A 19,915-nucleotide genomic window follows, 5' to 3' on the forward strand; every position below is an offset into this window, starting at 1 on the left:
TCCCCATGTACTTCATATTTTTCATTTTCATAGCAGGGTGCTATTCTGTTCCATTAATATAACATAATTCATTTAACTCAGAGCTACATAGCATTGTGAGTTGAGAACTAACCTTAGAGTCAGGAAGACCTGTGTTCAAGTGCTCCCTTTGTAAAATACTATTTATAACATGATCAAGTTATCTTAACCTCTAGTGCCTCTAGGCAACTTTCTAAATGTATAAATTGCTGAGCAGTTGTTTGTCATTAACATTGGTGGTTTATTCACCAGAACTTAACTGTACCACTGAATCAAAGGTCTAGTTCCCACCCTCCACCCCATCCCACTCAAAAAATTACCTATTGTTGAATATAAATGTTGTCTCCAATTTTTTGATAATATAAATAGAAAAGCTGTGGATATTTTCATATAGATAGATCTCTATTTTTCTTATGAATTTTTGAGAGATAAAGTCCTAACAATGGATTTCATAGGTTAATGGTATAATCCATTTTTGACTCATTAAACATCACTATATTGCTTTCTGAAATGTTTACTTCAAAATACAAACTAGCTTAAAATGAATGAGTACCTGTTTCCCCATAGCCCTGCAATATCAACCATATTTCAAATCTTAAATGAGATTATCTTGATAATGTTTTGCAATAGATTATGTCCATTACCAAAATTAATAAGAATGGTGAGAATAGATCTGCCTTTTTTAGCCTCTCTTGAATATTTTCTTAGTGTTTGTTTCTTCATTGTATATGGTATTAATTAATGGTTTCAAATACAGGGTATCTCCAAGATTTAGTTTGACTTTAAATTTTAAAAATTTATAACTTTTAAGGGCTTGAAACTGCACTAAAACTTTTTTGAGACACCCTGTATCTATCATAATGTGGCAAAGCCCTTCTAAACTTATATTTTTAAATGTTTATAACATAAATGACTTTTATACTTTATCAAGGGCTTTAATCTGAATCTAAAGATTTGATCAGATAGTCTTTAATTCTCCTCTTATTAACAATTTGCATATTTTTACTCTGAATACTTTTTGTTGCCATGGATTCATTTAATGAAAGATTGTATTGGTGAATTTTCTATTCCTCAGTAATACTGAGGCAGATAATTCCGGGGTGAAAGGGAAACACAAATGCCATTCTCTTGTATTCTTTCTGTCTCTGTCTCTCTGTCTCTCTGTCTCTCTGTCTCTCTCCCTCTAACTCTCTCTAACCTAGAACCATGTGTTCCTGGCCTAGGCTGATGGAGAACTAAAGTCCCTTATTCTCAGAGAGTCTCCCCTAAAGCTTTGTTTTTCAGCCTGTCCTCAAGCTTAAGACCTCCCCTCCATGTCCCTGGTCTCACTCCATTCTCAATCTAGTCTCCTGCCTCATTCCCTCTTACTTTCCCTCCAGCACCTTGCCCAGTCTTTTTTTTTTAATTTAGGTTTTTGGTTTTTTTTTTTTTTTTGCAAGGCCATGGGGTTAAGTGGCTTGCCCAAGGCCACTCAGGTAATCATTAAGTGTCTGAGAATTAGAATTTAGGTCCTCCTGACTCCAGGGCTGGTGCTCTATCCACTTCTCCACCTAGCCACCCTTAGTCCTTTGTTTTAATCTGAATTTTGCAGGCTTATGAAATAAATCCTGAGCTATTTCAACTCCAGGGCTAATAGTTATTTCACTAAAGAGTTTCAAAGTATTTCAATGAGAGTTTTCAATCTTTATTGGTAATACCAATTTCTCAAGCAACAATAACTGTTTCCTTTAAATTCTCCATTTAATTAACAAAGCTCAATAGAGTAATCTCTGATAATTTTCTTGATTTTTAAAACCCTTTGATAGATTTTCTATTTCTAATTTTTCTCTTTACTATACTTAATTGTTTATCAGGTTTTAAGTTTTTGCAAGTGCATAACTCTTAGAATGATTTGGCATTCAATTTTTAAAGTATGTTCAATTGTATTAAATTCTACTCTAATCTTAGTTATCTCTTTTCTCTATTCTTTTGGCTTATTTGTTTCCTAAATTATGTTTTTTAAAATATATTGAAACATTTTATTTATTAAACATACAGTTCTTAACACACTGCTGAAAAGCTACTAGGGAAAGTATATTCCCCTGAAAAAATCATTTGATTTTTGATTATTAGAAAGGACAATTATTACCTTTAACTCTGACAATATAATAACATTAGTTCTTAGTATTGGATCAGGATTTTGCTGCTCATTCCTTTTCTTTTCTAAAGTTTTTAGTTGTGGAAAGACTCAACTTGTTAATTTTCTTTCTTACAGACAAAAACTTTTGAGGCTATTTGTTCCTGTAAATTGCCTTGGCTTCATCTCACATATTTTATATTAATTATTTGTAGTGCAATTTTCTTTGCTTTAGTCTATCATCCTGTAAAATAATTTCATTTTTTCCTCAGTCACTAAATAGTAAACAATCAAAATTCTATGGGCTCTACAACTTTTATTCATTGCATCATTCTTTATTACAAGGCATAATTTTGCTTTTGTTGTTTGTTTTTTGCATTAGTCTGTTAATGAAATGCATACATTGTTTTTCCTATATTTGCCCATACCTTCTTTTTGACTCAGAACCTGATATATTTTTTAAGTTGTATGAACAATAGAAATTAAAGTGTATTCTTTAATTGTCCCATTAAATTCTCGCCAAGCATTTGTGAAGTCTTAATTTGTTTCATATTTCTTTCAGTTCTGTGATTTTTCCCTTTTGGCTATCTTTTTTTTTTGAATTTATTATTGCTTATTAGTTGGTACTGAAACCTTTACCTTTTTTAAAAACTGTTTCTTTTTTTTGTTTTTTTAGTTTTTTTGCAAGGCAAATGGGGTTAAGTGCCTCGCCCAAGGCCACACAGCTAGGTAATTATTAAGTGTCTGAGACCTGATTTGAACCCAGGTACTCCTGACTCCAAGGCCGGTGCTTTATCCACTACGCCACCTAGCCGCCCCTAAAAACTGTTTCTTGAAAAGCTTTGAATCTTAATTAATTTTGCCATAGAAATATTAGGTATATATGCATTTAAGTTAATAGACTTTAATTTTGCATAAACCCTTTGTTATAAATGAATAAAAGAAAAACCTGATAGAGTGAGAGAAAATTGTAGATTTTGTTCACAAACCTCACATGATACTGATACAGGTGCCTTACTTAACATGAGACACAAGGTAGTATTTGAACATCACGTAATTTATAGTCTTCAGAAACTCTTTCCCCTCCCTCTTGGATTTTCATAGACTCTCAGAGTTTGAGTTACAATCTAAGTCTGCCCATCCCATGACATGTCTGTAATATGGTTCCTCCCATTATAGGATGCATGATATGCTGATGAACCCAAATAGTCACAGGGGGTGTGTGGGATGATATTCAATTACCTAATTGCCCAAACTCAGATTTCTACATCACTCTTGATCAGTTAAGGACTAGTTTCTTCTGATCTTTGGTCTGTCATCTTTGGAATGGGATTAAGAAAACTCTCCCAGTTTTGTGATTAGCTGGGTTCATTTCCCCCTTTGTAATGGATTTCAAAGGGATCCCCCCCACACACACACTGGGTGAAGACCAACAATGTCCTACATTCCTCACACCTTTGCATAGCATATAAATGTCCTTTATATCTTTAATTCACCTCTCTTTTTCATGATTTGGTGATACAGTGAAAAATTTTAAACTATCTTTTAATCCTGAAATCTGTTTAGAGCTTTCTGAATGAAATGTTTTCTGTAAGCCTTGTTTTTATTGGGTGAGTTTAGCACATTTGCATTTTATAATTGTTATACTTATCTTTAATCATTTTGTCAAAAGAGAACACATTTTCTTATTCTTATTTTTTCAGGTATTCATTTAAACTTTGTAGAACCACTACCAAGTCCCTGAGTTATTCTGCCCCTACAATACATATAATGAAATTCTTCATTACTTTTGTTTTTCTAGCCTTCCTGTTGCTTTACCCCCAATCTCCCACAACCTGTAATCATTTTACCCTTCTTTGTTTTCCTGGCTTACCAACTCTAACTCTGGCCTCACTTCCTCCTTTCAAAAATTTCAATCCTTTAGTTAACCAGTTAAACATTACTTTGTCAATGACTCTTTAATCCCTTTTGTCAGGTGTTCCATTATCTCACCACTATCTGCCTCCTCCACCCATTTAGTCAATGTCACTGAATTGTCCACAACTATACTGTCTAGTTCCACTAAAGATTTGTTTATCAAATCTTATTGGGTCACCACTGCTAAATGCCAATCATTTTATATTTTCCCTGTGAAAATAGCACTTTTCTCACACTTATATAACTACATCATCACTTCCTATCTGTCTTGACTGCTTCTTCTCAGCTGGAACTGTCACCTCCTTCACAGATTGAAAAATTGAGGCCATCTCTAATGAACCCCACCCTCTTCACCAATTCCAGATATTAAACCACCTCAGTTAGTATCATCTCCCATCATCTATTCCCTAACCCTGATGCTCCTACATACCCCAGGATACCATCCTGGTTTCACTTCTCTGTGTAAGCTCTACTAATTTTCTCTCCAGTGCTGTATCTCCCTAAATTGTGTCCTGAGTCCTTTTCTCTCTATACTCCTTTACTTGGTGATAGTATCAAGTCCCATGAATTTAATTATCACCTCCGTACTGATCATTCCCAAACCTATCTTTCCTGACCTAGTCTCTCTGCTGATTTTCAATATTACACTTCCAATATCTTGAACTGAATTTCCAGTAGACCTTAAATTCAACATATCTAAAACTTTTCCTCTATACTCTCCCTGCTTATTTTCCCTGTTTACTGTAGAGGGCAACAACATCCTCCTAGTCCTTTCAGACTCACAACATAGAGTCATCCTGGACTCCTCACTATCTCACACCTCCCCTCATCCAAGATATTACCAAGGTCTGTCATTTTCATCTTTGTAATCTTTGTAGAATATGCCCTCTTCTGTCCTGACACTCCCCTGTTCCCCCAGAGACCTTCAATAACCTTATGACTAGATTATTGTGATACCCTGCTGGTGGGTCTGCCTGCCTCAAGTCTTTTCCTATTCCAATCCATCCTCCATTCAATTACTGAAATGATTTTTCTAAAATGCAAGTCTGATTTTGTCACCTACTCAATAAACTCCAGTGTTTCCTATTGCCTCTGGGATAAAATACAGAATACTCTTTGCCATTCAGAGCCTTTTATAATCTTTTCCTCTCCTACCTTTCCAGTCTTCCTACACCTTACACCCCAACTTATCCCTCTTTGATCTAGTGACATTGGCCTCCTTGGCTCTTCAAGACTTCACTTTTTTTTTCTTCAGGCATTTTCTCTGTCTATCCCCCATGACTGAACTACACTCCCTTCTCTTCTCTGACAACTAATTTTGTTGGCTTCCTTTAGCTCCCATCTAAAATTCCACCTTCTAGAGAAAGCCTTCTCCAATCCCCCCCCACTTAGTGCCAGTGTTTTTCTTCTTTTAATTATTTTCCATTTATTCTGTATATATCTTGCTTCACATATATTTGTTTGTGTTTTGTTCCTCCTTCCTCCCTTGACATTGAACTGAAAGTTCTTTAAGGACAGAGGAACTATGTTTTTGTATCCCAAACTTTTAGAAAAATGTCTGGTACATAGTAGGTGCTTGAGATGCTTATCGAATTTATGCAAAAGACTACCATATCTATATTTTCAAACCACATCCTGAATTTGTGCTCTGAATCTCTAAATATCTTTTTGATATTCCCATCTGAAAGTCAACATGAAAGTCAACTGAAATGATCTTTTCTCCTAAATCCATACTCCTAGCTTTCTTATTCCTTATATTAAAGGAATCACCATTCTTTTAGTAATTAAGATCTTCAATATAAGAGTAATTATTGGCTGGTCACTGTCACTCCCATAGCCACTCTATTGCCAAGTTTTGTTGATTCTACATACTCTCATACCAATACAATACCTTTCTTTCTACTCATATCACAATCATCTTGGTCCAATTCTTATCCCTTCTTATATATATACCATTACTGTTGTCTCCTAAGTGGTCTCCCTACATCTAATTTTGCATCTCTACAATCTATTATCCAAAGTATGAAATTCCTCAAAGGATGTGTAACTAGATTTATCCTTTGATGAGAAAACTTCATTGGTTCCCTAATGCTTTAGTTAGACAAAATGCAAACATGAACTCCTCTCTTTGACACTGAAAATCCTTCATAATCTGACTTCAATTTACTCTCCAGGACAATTACATATTACTTCTCTTCAAATGATCTATGCTCCAACCAAATTAGCCTGTTTGCTAATCACTTCCATACCATTCCATTTTCCCATCTTTGTCCTTTTACTCTAGCTATTCCCCATACATGGATTGCTCTCCCTCTTTGCTTCCCACTCTTCTTTTTTTTTACATTTTTGCAAGGCAATGGGGTTAAGTGGCTTGCCCAAAGCCACACAGCTAGGTAATTAAGTGTCTGAGACCGGATTTGAACCCAGGTACTCCTGACTCCAGAGCCAATGCTTTATCCACTGCGCCACCTAGCCACCCTTTGCTTCCCACTCTTGATATTGATAGTTCCCCCTCAAGTTTTTGCCCAAATGTTATTGATTTGCTTAGCTATTAGTGTTTCTTCTCATTACTTTTAATATTTTTTACTATTTTGCTTGTTTTGAGCATGTTACATCTTCAAAGAACAATGTAAGATTCGTAAGGGCAACCACAGTCTTTTATATTTTTATCAGTGCCTACTATGGTACTTGGAACATATTAGACACTTAATAGATGCTTATTATATTACTTAATTGAAAACAAATTTCCTACATTAAGAATTATACAAATGGAATTGCACACAATGCATAGCAGGAATAAATAAAGCCTTAAAAATAACTGGATTTTCTAAATGATCAGAGAACAAATAGGTCCAAAAAATAGATAGGAATAATTGATAGATCATGATGCAGCAAACTCAAGACTACTGTTGTCTTAGAGAATGTAGAAAAACAAAATACCTTTAGACAATCTATTTCAAGAAGTTATCAAATATATTTCCCCCAAATTAGTTAAAAACATTTGGGGAAATAAAAATATAAGGAATTGACAGTGTTCTTCAGGAAGAAACTAAGATCTAGAACACCTGGTAGCATTATTATTTAAATTCTAAAGCTGTAGTGATAAGCCTAAAGAAGATGTAAAGATACCATTTACTTTCACATGTATTATTGATATCACATTTTTTGCCTTTTTAATGGGGAAGGTATAAGAAGGAGGGACTTTGAAATTCCAAATTTAAAAAAATTAATAAAAATAAAAAATGTAAAAGATAACAATGATTGGTTTTTACCATTTAATTTTTATTAATATTAATTTCTGAATATGCTTCCCACCCTTACCTGTGAGTCTTTTTTATAACAATGATTTTTACAAGCAACATTTCCACAAAACAAACTGGATTCTGTATCTGATCATATGTTCAACCTTCCACACATATAGTTTCCTTATCTTTTCAAAAAATGCAGGTGCATTTTCCCATCTGTTCTCTACAATTGTAGTCATTATTATACAACATTTCTCAACATTCAGTTACATTGTATTGATTTTTCCATTTACTAGGTTGTAGCCATTTCTGTATCTAGCTTCCTTGTTTCCTTATTTCCCTCTGCAACAAATCACAGAATTCTACCTTTGTTTTAGCTGAATTTCTCATATTTATTGTTTGTTTACCTTAATTTGAACTTCTTTCTCAAAGATAAAAGAGTATAACTTTGGAATTATCCCACTCTCATTCTGATGCTCCATTTTTTACTTGTTTTTCTTAAAAAGCCTTCTGAAACCTTTAATGATATAATACCATCCTTATAGTTATCATGCTGCTTTTTAATCATAATTGTTTAAATATTTTTTCTTTTTCTTAGGAAATTGTTTGTTTAAATACTTCACTGGAGTGCCTAGGTTACTTTGTAAACTTATCAGCATCTGTTTGCTTACCAAATATCCATTTTCTCTTGAGTTTTACTAATGAAAATAATTCTGGGTTCATGCTCATGTTTCTTTATTGACTTCTCTGTCCTTGAATTTTACTCCTTGAAAATTAACTATTTTTTGTGTGTGTGTGTATGGTAAGGAAGAACTAAAAACAAAGTGAATGCCCATTGATTGGGAAATCTACAACAAATGGTAGTAAGTTAGTATAATAGAATAATATCATACCATTATTAGTATCACTAGGATTTTATTATTCTTATTTTTTTTAAAAGCTGTCCCTTTTGGAGACTAGGGTATGAGAGATTTAGACCTTTTGATCCTTTCATTCCAATACCTTAAATCTATCTCCCAAGCCCCAAACATCATTTTCAGATAAGAAGCTGGTATTCTTTTTGCCCCTGGTGATCAGTAGTTAATGAATGGAAGACTGTATGAAAGCTTTTATTAAATGCTTGCTATCTGCCAAACCCTTGTCTAATACACTGGGGTGTTATGAGTTCAAAAACAAAGATTTTCCCTCCTTCCCCAATCCCACCTGACCCAGGAGAAAGAATAAAAATTCTAATGAGCAAAATCATATTTACTGGGAGTGTGGTAAGAGGAAGGGAACTTGGTCCAGAAAGTTAAGAAATGGTGAACTGGGGCTGGTATGAAGAAAGACACTCTGTATCCAGAGAAAGAACTGAGAAGTAGAATGATTTTACAAATAGATACACGCGCGCGCGTGTTTGTGTGTGTGTGTGTGTGTGTGTGTGTGTGTGTGTGTGTGTGTGTGTGTGTGTGTGTGTCTAATAGTAGCCATCTCTGGGTGGGGAAGGGGTGACTGAAAAAAGTTACTTGATAATAGAGTTGCAGTTTCCTATGCATTCATCTTTTTCTTTTCTATTCTACTGTATTATGGAAATGTTTATTTTTATTCCTTGAGTTCAGAATAAAATAAATATTTTATTTAAAAAAATCTGGAAGGGACCTTCAGTGGATCAATAAACAATTGTTTATTACCTACAATAATCTAGGCACTATGCTACCCTAAAGATTACAGAAGTCATTGATTTCTCCTGTCTTTTTACAAATAAGGAAATTTAGGCACAGAAGGTGACCAGGCTGGGTCTTGAGGCAAAGTAGTTTGCCCTTAAATGCTGCTTTCCTTCTACTACTTAAAATTCCATTTTGCCCCTCACAAATTGTGTGAACTTGAGCAACTCGTTTTCCTCTTTCTAAACCTCAGGTTCTTCTGTAAAGTGGGGGAGGGGTAACCCAATCCAAGAATCCTCCCCCACCCCGCTCTGGAATCCTATACCTATGACTTGCTTACAGTTACATGGCTAATAAGGAGTGGAACCAATGTAAATGAATGCAGATTAAACATGAAATCAAAAAGTAGAGCTTATGTTGAACTCAGAATAACTTCCCTATATTCAGACCAAATATGAAAGACTATATTCCAGGATGATTATGAGAAGAATTATGGGGCCTCTGAGCTGATGTGTATATTAAACCAATGATCTACTGAGTTGTACTACTATAGCTTCTACTGAGTACTGCACTTGGATATGAGACACGTCTACTCATAGCTTCTAGTAGAATGAGAAAAACTGTGAGTAAAATTATTTGAAATCTAAAATGGATTTTTAAAAAGCTATTTAGAATGTGTTACTGATAAATTCATTAGAATCCTAGCATTTCAAATAGGAAGGCACCTCAAAAGTTATCTAATCCAAACTCCCAAGTATTATAAGGACCACTTCTGCAGCATCCTTAGAAGTGGTCATTCCATCAAGCCCTGAAAACCTTCATTAACAGTAAAGAATAAACTACCCCTTGAGGTAGACTTTTCCCTTTTGAGAGAAGTCTAATTATTCAGAAGTTTTTTTTAATTAAGTTTCAACTTAATAGTTGAAACCTGCCTTTTTAAATTTTCTCTTTTCCAGGCTGGGTCATGATGAAAATTTGGGAGAAGAAAAAGAGAAATGGAGGCACAAAGTTCCAAGCACTATCAATTTGTTAGGATAACTAGGAAATATCAATAAATTGTATCCAAGGCTCCTTTGTAATTAAGGATGCCTCTGACAAATCAACTCTTTTATCACATTTACTCTGTGTTTATACAGGCATATTTCAGTCCTGATTGAATGAAGCTGCTCACATTAATTACTCATTAGGCGGACCAAAATCCCAAGACTTTCATCTTTTGGAAAGTCTCATGGTAGACAAACATCCTACCACAAGAGGATCTATGTGAACAAATCTGAATTTGATTCACAAATATTGATTCTGATTAGATATAATTCTCAAAAATTAAACTACAGAATTTCAATTATACAATTTCACAATAGATAACTGAAGGTACAGATTTAAAGGAATTCAAACTTATATAATGAGGGATCAACCAATATATAATGGATTGATTGATCATTAATACATAATAAATTGAAAATAATAGAAAATAATATGAGCATCAATTTTTAATAGACATGCACAATTTCTTCTTTTGATTCTCTAATGGCATAGATTTTGATGTAATCCCTGTCATCATGGTCACTCTTCTGATGGTATTCCAATTTGCCAGTGACAAACTGTGTCATGGAGGCAAAAATGATTATGGTACCTAGATAGACAATCTATTCAAAATCCAACCATACTGTCAATTATAAGAGAAAATGGGAAAGAGAGTATGCATGCCTGCTAGGTGGTACAATAGCTATAGTACTCGATTTGAAGTCAGAATGACTTGAGTCCAAATCTTGTTTCAGACCCTTATTAGCTGTGTGATGGATAAATCATTTAACCTTTGTCAGCCTCAGTTTCCTAAAGTGCAAAATTGGCTTAATAAAAACACCTACTTCAAAAGTTGTTGAGAGCTCTAAATAAGATAGCATTTGGATATGTGTATGTAATACCATATAAATGCTTGCTATTATTTTTATATTACTCAGTATGGCTCTCATGAAAACTTATCATCAGTTAAGGGAGATAGCTTGACTTATTTGTGATTTATTTCACAGATATCTTGATCGCTATTTGGAGGAGTTCATGACATCTGCTGAGAAGTACTTCATGGTTGGTCAGAGAGTAATTTTTTATGTCATGGTGGATGACTACTCTAAGATACCTTGGATACAGCTGGGTCCCCTTCGTACATTTAAAGTGTTTGAAATTAACAGAGAGAAGAGGTGGCAGGATATTAGCATGATGCGCATGAAGATCATTGGGGAACACATTATAAATCACATCCAATATGAAGTTGACTTCCTCTTCTGCATGGATGTGGACCAGATCTTCAAGGATAATTTTGGGGTAGAGACTTTGGGTGAATCAGTTGCTCAACTCCAAGCATGGTGGTATAAGGCGGATCCCAGTGAGTTCACTTATGAGAGAAGACCTGAGTCTGCTGCATACATCCCTTTTGGTCAGGGAGATTTCTATTACCATGCAGCCATTTTTGGTGGCACACCCCTTCGGGTTTTGAACCTTACCCAGGAATGCTTTAAGGGAATTCTTCAAGATAAGAAAAATGACATTGAAGCTGAGTGGCATGATGAAAGCCATCTAAACAAGTATTTCCTTCTCAATAAACCCACAAAAATCTTATCACCAGAATATTGCTGGGATTACCATATTGGTATCTCCTCAGACATTAGACTTGTCAAGATTGCTTGGCAGTCAAAAGAGTATAGTGTGGTTAGAAATAACTCATGATACTTTTGATGGGATGGTAATAAGTTTCTGGATTAGAGTTCCTATCATTCTGGCTAATTCCTCAAAGCAGTTGCACTTAAAAAAAAGTAAAACCAAAAAAAAATTACAAAAAATCATCACCTCACTCAAGCAAATTCACAAAAACTCTCTTTCTTTGTAATTTTTAAACTTCTGCATGGGTGATACTGGATAAAGTTCATAACTATGGAAATTAGATGTAAATACACTGATTTTTTTTAAATCTACTGTGGGTAATGGGGAAATATATTGACGTTAATGAAATATGACTGAGATTGTCATAAGAATTCAAAGCCAGAAACACTCTTATTCTGTAAGTGGAATTCAGCCATTCAAAGGTTGATGAGGAAGATCTAAATCATGGATTGTCTCCTCATGACTTTGATATCACTTTCTTCAGTTTACCTGAAGGAAGATAGTGATGTCTGCCCTGTGCCAATACTTTATAAAGACTTTGGGCTATGACACATACCAAGTTTACAATTCTTAGTTGACTATCAATGACATGTTGCCTGAACCCAGTTGAGGACTGTGGTCATTTCCTGATCAGAAAATGATGTGTTCCAATACAGAGTTTACAGAAATATTAGGATTTACAACTATCCAAACATGATGAGTTTTCATAATGAGTCCCAGGAGCTTTACCTCAATGACACTTCCAGAACTAGGTATTAAAACATTCTCAGCAAGAGGCAGATCACCTCCTAAACATATTATATTATACCATCTGCATGACCTAAAAGGTCCATAAAGTGTAAAATAAGAGTCTGGCAAGTGGCATGGCATTTTTACATTAGATCCCAATGGTGCACTGAACCTGGTAGAGATGTAAGAATAGTATGTAATGACTTGTGTTACAGGAGTGAGGAAGATTATTCTGGCTCTTTGATCCCAATGAACAAATTCACAGGGCCACTTAGTAATCTTCCAACTTGCCGGTGTTTCCCTGGGCATATCATCATCTTGTTTTGTACTTGCTCCATCTACAATTTTCCACTTTCTGGTTTTTCTCACTCCTGGTGAGGACAAGGGGTCGGGAGAACAGAAAGACAAACCAGTAGAGTTTGGAAGGAGAGGGCAAGAAGCTTTAAAGTTTTTACCCTAGACATTCTCTGAAGTAGAGAAAGAAGATGTAAATGCTCTATTATTCAAATATCACCACCAGTGCTACTTGGACCACTTTAAGGGATTGGACAATTGATGAGCATCAAATGTGAAAGAAGCAAAAGACACCAAAAGACACCTATAGTCATATAGGCTTCAAAAAAAGGAATTATGTTTGAATTATGAATTATTATGAATTTGAATTATTATGGAATTATAAAATACAGATAGGATATGTTAACCTTTCCAATAATTATCATTTTTGAAAAAGACATCAGTATCCATTGAGAGTGACTGTAAATGTCCTTAGACTTCATTGGTAATTACACCACTAGCTCACAGAGAAGGCAGGAGAAGGAATGTATGTTGATTTTTTGTTTTCCTAGCTTTCTTTTGTGTTCTAGCTCAAGGTATCTGTGTATCCAAATAAATTCTTCAAGAGCCTATATGTCATTACATATCTCACGGTAACTACTGTAAAGGGGCTACTTTGATGTGACAGTAGTTACTAGAAATATTCTACTGCATCCTCTCCCTAACAATTTCTTTGTAATAATAATAAGAAGAAGAAAATTTTAAGAGCCCACAGGGAAAAATAGATAACTTGTCAGTTAAAGCACTCTTGATCTCCATCAATATTAGTCAATCTATTTTAGACTAAATCTAGACTTAGGAGGGCTAAGATTTCCATCCTGCATCCTGTACACATACATCAACATGATGTGTCATTGAGCGTTTTGATATCAGGTTTAAGAGGCAACTTTAAGGGGAGTTCATTATAGCTCTCTTTTGCTTTTTTTTAAGGACAGAGTCATTAGAATTCCTATTGGAACAAATTCAGTATAACTTTAATGATTGCTCTTAAGAACTTTTAATGTCATTTAAGATGTAAAGCAAAATAAATTATTTTCTCATAATATACCAGTGTGTTTATTGATTTTACATGCCATAGTCAGCCACTTCAAAATTTTTCACACAACTGAGCTCTTGGATTTCATTCCTGTGATTTATCTTCCTGAAAAATTACCCTTCTCCTGGGACCTCCATGGAGTAGATGGAGGGTGGATATTAGAGAGTTCTTCCCATTACCTCCATTTAAGGAAGGGGCTCAGGGCTTACCTGTCATCATTTCCTGCCTGCTTGCATGTCTTCCTCATGTTCCAATGCTGGGTACCTTCCTCCTTTTGGCTTCTTTTTACACTGTAAGCTCCTTGTCTTTTGGCCTTTATTTGTATCTGCTGCTTAGCACAGGACCTGGCACATTGTATATGAAATTTTTTATTTTGTTTGGTTTTTTAAAATAACAAAAAGCACAATTTTATTTAAAAAATCTTTGTTCTGTACATAGTCTCTAGGCTCACTTTTCTTTTTTCTTTTTTCCTTAATGATTTCTGTTTTACTTTCCTATACTTTTTTCTTTCTTTGCTCCTAACTTTTTTTTGATATTTTATTTTATTTTTCCAATTGCGTACTATAGTTGTTTTTCAACATTCATCCATTTGCAAATTTATGAGTTACACATTTTTCTACCTCTTTCTTCCCTGTCCCCTTTCCTTGATGGCAAACAGTTTGGTAAAAGTTGTACATGTACATTTGTGTTTAAATATTTGCATATTATTCATTTTGTGTAAGAGGAATTAGAACTAAGGGGAAAGAAATAAAACCATGACATAGGAAAGAAGGAAAAACATAAAAGCAGTTTTTTAAGTTAACATTTAGATTCTGTGGGTTTTTCTCTGGATATGAATAGTATTGCACACAGCAGGTCTCTTGGGTTTTCCTTGATATCTGAACTGCTGAGAGGAGCTGTGTACATCATAGTTGATCAACTCACCCTTCACTCAGCATCAGTCCATGCTTCTCTAAAGTCCAACCACTCATGGTTTCTTTTTAGTTTTTGCAAGGTAAATGGGGTTAAGTGGTTTGCCCAAGGCCACACAGCTAGGTAATTATTAAGTGTCTGAGGCTGGGTTTGAACTCAGGTGCTCCTGACTCCAGGGCCAGTGCTCTATCTACTGCGCCACCTAGCCACCCCCACTCATGGTTTGTTAATGAACATTCTAGTGTATGATCTTAATAAATGTTTATTAACTGTGCATATATCTCTTTCCTAAGGAACTGAGAATTGACAATATTGACATTCTCATGGTGAAATTAGCTATATTGAATATGAGGTTTAGTTCATTTTAGGATTCTTCTGATTTGTGTAATCATTGATAGGTGGAATGCAAAAATTAGATGAAAAATTGGAACTCAGAATATATGGAAGTGAGTAAACAAAAGATGAATGAAAGATGCATTTATTAGTCACTGTGTATAAAATATTCTTGGGACTTGAGGTGATGATGTTTGTCCTTCATTCTTGAAGATCTTTATATTGGTGGTAATGCCATAACAAGTAAGTGAATTGGATTTGAGTGAGGGGGTGCTATACTAAACCCCAAGCCTCACTTTCTCCTCCAGAATCATCTAGGTCCAGTGCCCAGATATGAATTGGGACAAATAGAGATAGCCTAGAATGTAAGGCTATCAGGGTTAAGTGACTTGCCCAAGGTCCCACATCAAGTGTCTGAGACCAGATTCCAACTCCCATCTTCCTGCCTAAGGCCAGTGCTCTCTCTACTATACCACCTAGCTTTCCTGGTAATGGGAGAGACAGTATATTTTGAGGTACATGCCAAATGGAAAGGTTCTTTGATTCTTAGGGTACAACAGCAAAGCATCTTTAATATCATTTCTATTGCTAATTATCCCCATATGTAAAGATGACATTGAGTAACAACAGTCATTCTCTCTTCTAGAACAAGTACGATGAATGCCTTATAAGATGGTGCTTTAAAAAATATAACTTATTGTCTTTTTTGTCTATTTGTAAGCGAAAGTTTTCTGTATCTACCATTTCCTTTACTACACATAATGCTTGACAATTACATTTTTTTAATTAAAAAAGATATTGGTATTTTTTTGTTCATCACCTTCATTTCCCAAACTTTCCCTGTCTCCCACCCAGTAAGCCACCCCTTATATAAAAGGGAAAGGAAGAGGGAAGCAATTCAGCAAAACTAATCATATCTAATAAGTCTGTAATTAAATGCAATGTTCCACACCCATATTCTACCATCTTTGCAAAGATGTGAAGAAAGGAAAGTCCTATTTTCTTCTTTGAGGCCAACTTTGGTTATTATGTAATAAATGCAGTTTCTTTTTTTTTCCTTTCCATTTAAATGTTGGGTTTATTATTTTCTTGGTTCTATTTATTTTACTTCATTATTTCAAAGAGATCTTTCCATGACTATTCATCTTATTTATTATTTTCTAAGATACAATAATATTCCATTTCATTCACATACTACCATTGTATTAATTTCCTTATTGAAGGGCATTTATCCAGCTGTCTTTTGCTGCCAGAAAAAGGAGTAGCTTCATGTTCTAACTGAGTACCTAGAATCACTCCTCCATTACAAATATGAGTGCCAGGGGCAGCAGTCCATAGAGCACCAGTTCTGGAATCTGGAGGACTTGAGTTCAAATGTGGCCTCAGACGCTTAATAATTACCTATGAAACCTTGGACAAGTCACTTAACCCTATTAACTTACAAAAGGCAATAAGGAAAAAAAATATGGGTGTCAATTTGGGGAGCTAAGATAGTGGAATAAAGGACCTGAATGCCTCATTCCACTTCAAACAACTTTATAATGACACTTCACATCAAATTCTGAGCTGGCAGAACCTACAAAAGAAACTCTTTTCTAGTCAAAGACTATAGACGATCAGCAGAAAATGTCTAGCACAGTGCAAGCTGCCTTGTTTAGCCCACTCCCAACCACAAAAAGAGCAGCAGACTTGCATTAGAGACTGCAGAAACTTTTGGCACTTTCAATCCATACAGAGTAAAGGGGTTTCATAACTGGTCAGAGATTAGAAATTACAGGAGACCCTTTGCTAGTGCAGGACCATTGCTATATGCAGTCTCGAGTTACAGTCTCAGGGGATTAGAATCAGTCGGTAACAGGGATCCTGGTCATAGTTCCTGGACAGAGAAGAGAACTTGTGGTTGTTCAGATGGGAGTAGGGAACCTGGTTTCAATTTCAAGGTATTTGTGACTGTAGAAGAGCACACTCCAGATCACAGTACCAAGGTCAACAAGAACACCAGCACATAGGGCAAGAGAGTAGTGATCACAATTTTTAGATTATGCCAAGATCATGCCAGGAGACAAAAACTTCCAATCCTTTAGAAATAACTAAACACAGCAGCAAGAAAGTGTGTCCTCCATACTATAAGCATAGCCCAATTTTAATATGAAATTATAAGTATGAAATAGACTATAAAAATTAACAAACAATAAAATAAAAAACTGACCATAGAAAATTACTGTGGAGCAGCTAGGTGGCATCAGGAGTCAGGAGTCTGGAGAATCTGAGTTAAAATCAAGCTTCAGATTCTCTGACCATGGGCAAGTCACTTAACCCTGATTGCTTCACATTTTTTTTAAAAAGTGAAATTACAATGGTAACAGGGAAGATCAAAACACAAAATGAGAAGACAATAATGTCAAAATAACTGCAAGCAAAGACTCAATGGGGGAAAAAAGAATCAGACGCAATCCAACAAAATTTCCTGAAAATCTCAAAAAAAATTTTAAAAATCAAGTAAGAGGCAGAATAAAAAGTGGAAAAGCAATGACAGTGATGGAAGAAAATTATGCAAAGAATCAACAGATTAAAAAGAAGGCACAAAAAGCCATTGAAGAGAATTTTTGACAACCAAAATTGATCAAATGGAAAAAGAGGTACAAAAATTCACTGAGGAAAATAATTCCTTAAAAATTAGAATTAAAGAAGTGAAAGGTAATGATTTTCTTAAGACATCAAGAAAGAAACAAGTGGAAACTGAATAAAGAAAAAAAGATGAAAACATGCAATTTTTCTTTTGAAAAATAATTGATCTAGAAAACAGATCTAGGAGAGATAACTGTGAAATTATTATACCTAGACATCACCATTCAAGAATTTACAAAGGAAAACTGTCCTATTATCTTAGAACCAGAGGATAAAAAAGAAATTGAAAAAATTTTTCCATCACCTCCTTGAACAGATCTCAAAATTAAAAATTCCAGGAATATTGTAACCAAATTCCATAGGTCAGGGAGAAAATATTACACAAGCAACCAGGAAAGGAACAATTCAAATATTATCTTCCCATAGTCAAGATCAGGTAAGATTAGTAGCTTACACAATAAAATTTTGGAAGGCTTAAAATGTGAAACTGAAGAGCTAAGACTACAACCAAGAATCACCTACCCAGCAAAACTGAGCATAATCCCTTCAGGAGGAAAAATGGAAATTTAATGAAAGAGAGGAGTTTAAACCATTTCTGATGAAAACAACAAAGCTGAATAGAAAATTTGATTTTTAAATTAAAAATTCATGGAAACATTAAAACAAAGCAAGAAAGAGAAAACATATGGGTTCAATAAGTTCAAACTTTCCATTCTTAGATGGAAAAATGATATTTGTAAATTCTAAGAACTTGAAAGAGTGTATATATAGACAAAAGACACAGGTATGAGTTGACTATGATGGAATGACTTCAAAAAATAAAATTAAGGGGTGAGAAAGAAGGATACATTGGGAGGAGAGGAGAGGAAGAGGTTGAAGAGGGCAAATTATCTTACACAAAATACTCAAAAGAGTTTATACAGCAGAGGGGAAGATGGGGATATGATGGTAAGAAATCTTTCTTACCCAACATAGAAGAAGAAAGGGAAGGGGATAAGAAAAAGGCAGTAGGCTGATAGAAGTGGGGGGTAGATTAAGGGGGGTAGTGATCAGAAGCAAAACAGACTTGAGGAGGGACAGGGTAAAATGAGAGAAAAAAGCTAAGCAGGGTAAAATGGAATGGATAGAAATAGTTATAATAATGAATATGAGTGGGATAATGTCATCCATAAAGCAGTGGAAAGCCAAATGAAATAAAAACCAGGATCCAACTATTTTAAAAATAATACATTCACTTTAAACAGAGAGACACAGCATAAAAATACGGGACTGGAGGAAAAAATCTAGTATGCTTCAGCAGAGATTTAAAAAAATGAGAGGGTTAACAATCACGATCTCAGACAAAGCAAAAGTAAAAATAAATCCAATTAAAAGAGCTAAGCAAGAAAACTATATTTTGCTGAAAGATACTATAGACAATGAAGTAATATAAATACTATAGATTTGTGCACCAAATCACATAAAATCCAAATTCTTTTTTTTTTTTTTTAGTTTTGTTTTTCCAAGGCAATGGGGTTAAGTGACTTGCCCAGGATCACATAGTTAGGTAATTATTAAGTGTCTGAGGCCAGATTTGAACTCAGGTCTTCCTGACTCCAGGGCCAGTGCTCTATCCACTGCACCACCTAGTTGCCCTAAAATTCAAATTCTTAAGGGAATAATTAAATGATTTACAACTAGGTGGTGTAGTAGATAGAGCATCAGATTTGGATTTAGGATGATCTCAGCTCAAATCCAGCCTCATATACTTACTATGTGAACCAAGAAGATCACTTACTCCTTTTCCCCTCAGTTTCCTAAAAAATCTATAAAATGAGCTGGAGAAAGAAATGACAATCTCTTCTAATATTTTTTTTTATCAAGAAAACCTCAAATAAGATCATAAAGATTCAGACGAGACTGGGCAACAACAAGAAGAAATGATTTAGAGGAAGAAATAAAACAGTAAAATTTTACTCATGGGGGCCTCAATTTTCCTATGTTAGAACTAGATAAATCAAACTATAAAATAAATAAGAAAGAAATTAAGAGATGAATAGAATTTCAGGAAAGTTAGACCTCTGAATGAAATTCAATGGTACTAGAAAGTTATATACCTTTTTCTCACTTGTCCTTAGCATTTTCACAAAAAGAGACTGTATTAGAGCATAAAAATCTCACAATCAAATGTAGAAAAGCAAAAATATTAAATACATCCTTTAGAAATCATAAGGCAATAAAAATCACATTCAATGGCCCTTTGGCTCTGGAAACATAGAAGACAAATTGGTTGGAAAATAAATAATCTAATTTTAAAGAATGAGTAGCTGAACCAACAAATCATAGAAACAATAATTTCATTAAATAG

General features: G+C 34.6%; 1 protein-coding gene across 8 annotated transcripts in view; it reads left to right on the plus strand.

Moving 5' to 3' along the window:
• Window positions 1–18,502, plus strand: part of GGTA1 (glycoprotein alpha-galactosyltransferase 1 (inactive)) — a 108,784-nt gene extending 90,282 nt beyond the window's left edge. For all 8 annotated transcript variants that reach the window (XM_074211679.1, XM_074211672.1, XM_074211678.1 and 5 more), the window contains one exon: window positions 10,970–18,502. In XM_074211679.1, the coding sequence (XP_074067780.1) occupies window positions 10,970–11,663 (694 nt within the window). In that variant the 3' untranslated portion in view covers window positions 11,664–18,502. The remainder of the gene's footprint in view (window positions 1–10,969) is intronic.
• The last annotated feature ends 1,413 nt before the right edge of the window (window positions 18,503–19,915 follow it).

This window comes from Macrotis lagotis, chromosome 1 (genome assembly GCF_037893015.1).
Source record: "Macrotis lagotis isolate mMagLag1 chromosome 1, bilby.v1.9.chrom.fasta, whole genome shotgun sequence".
NCBI lineage: Eukaryota > Metazoa > Chordata > Mammalia > Peramelemorphia > Peramelidae > Macrotis > Macrotis lagotis.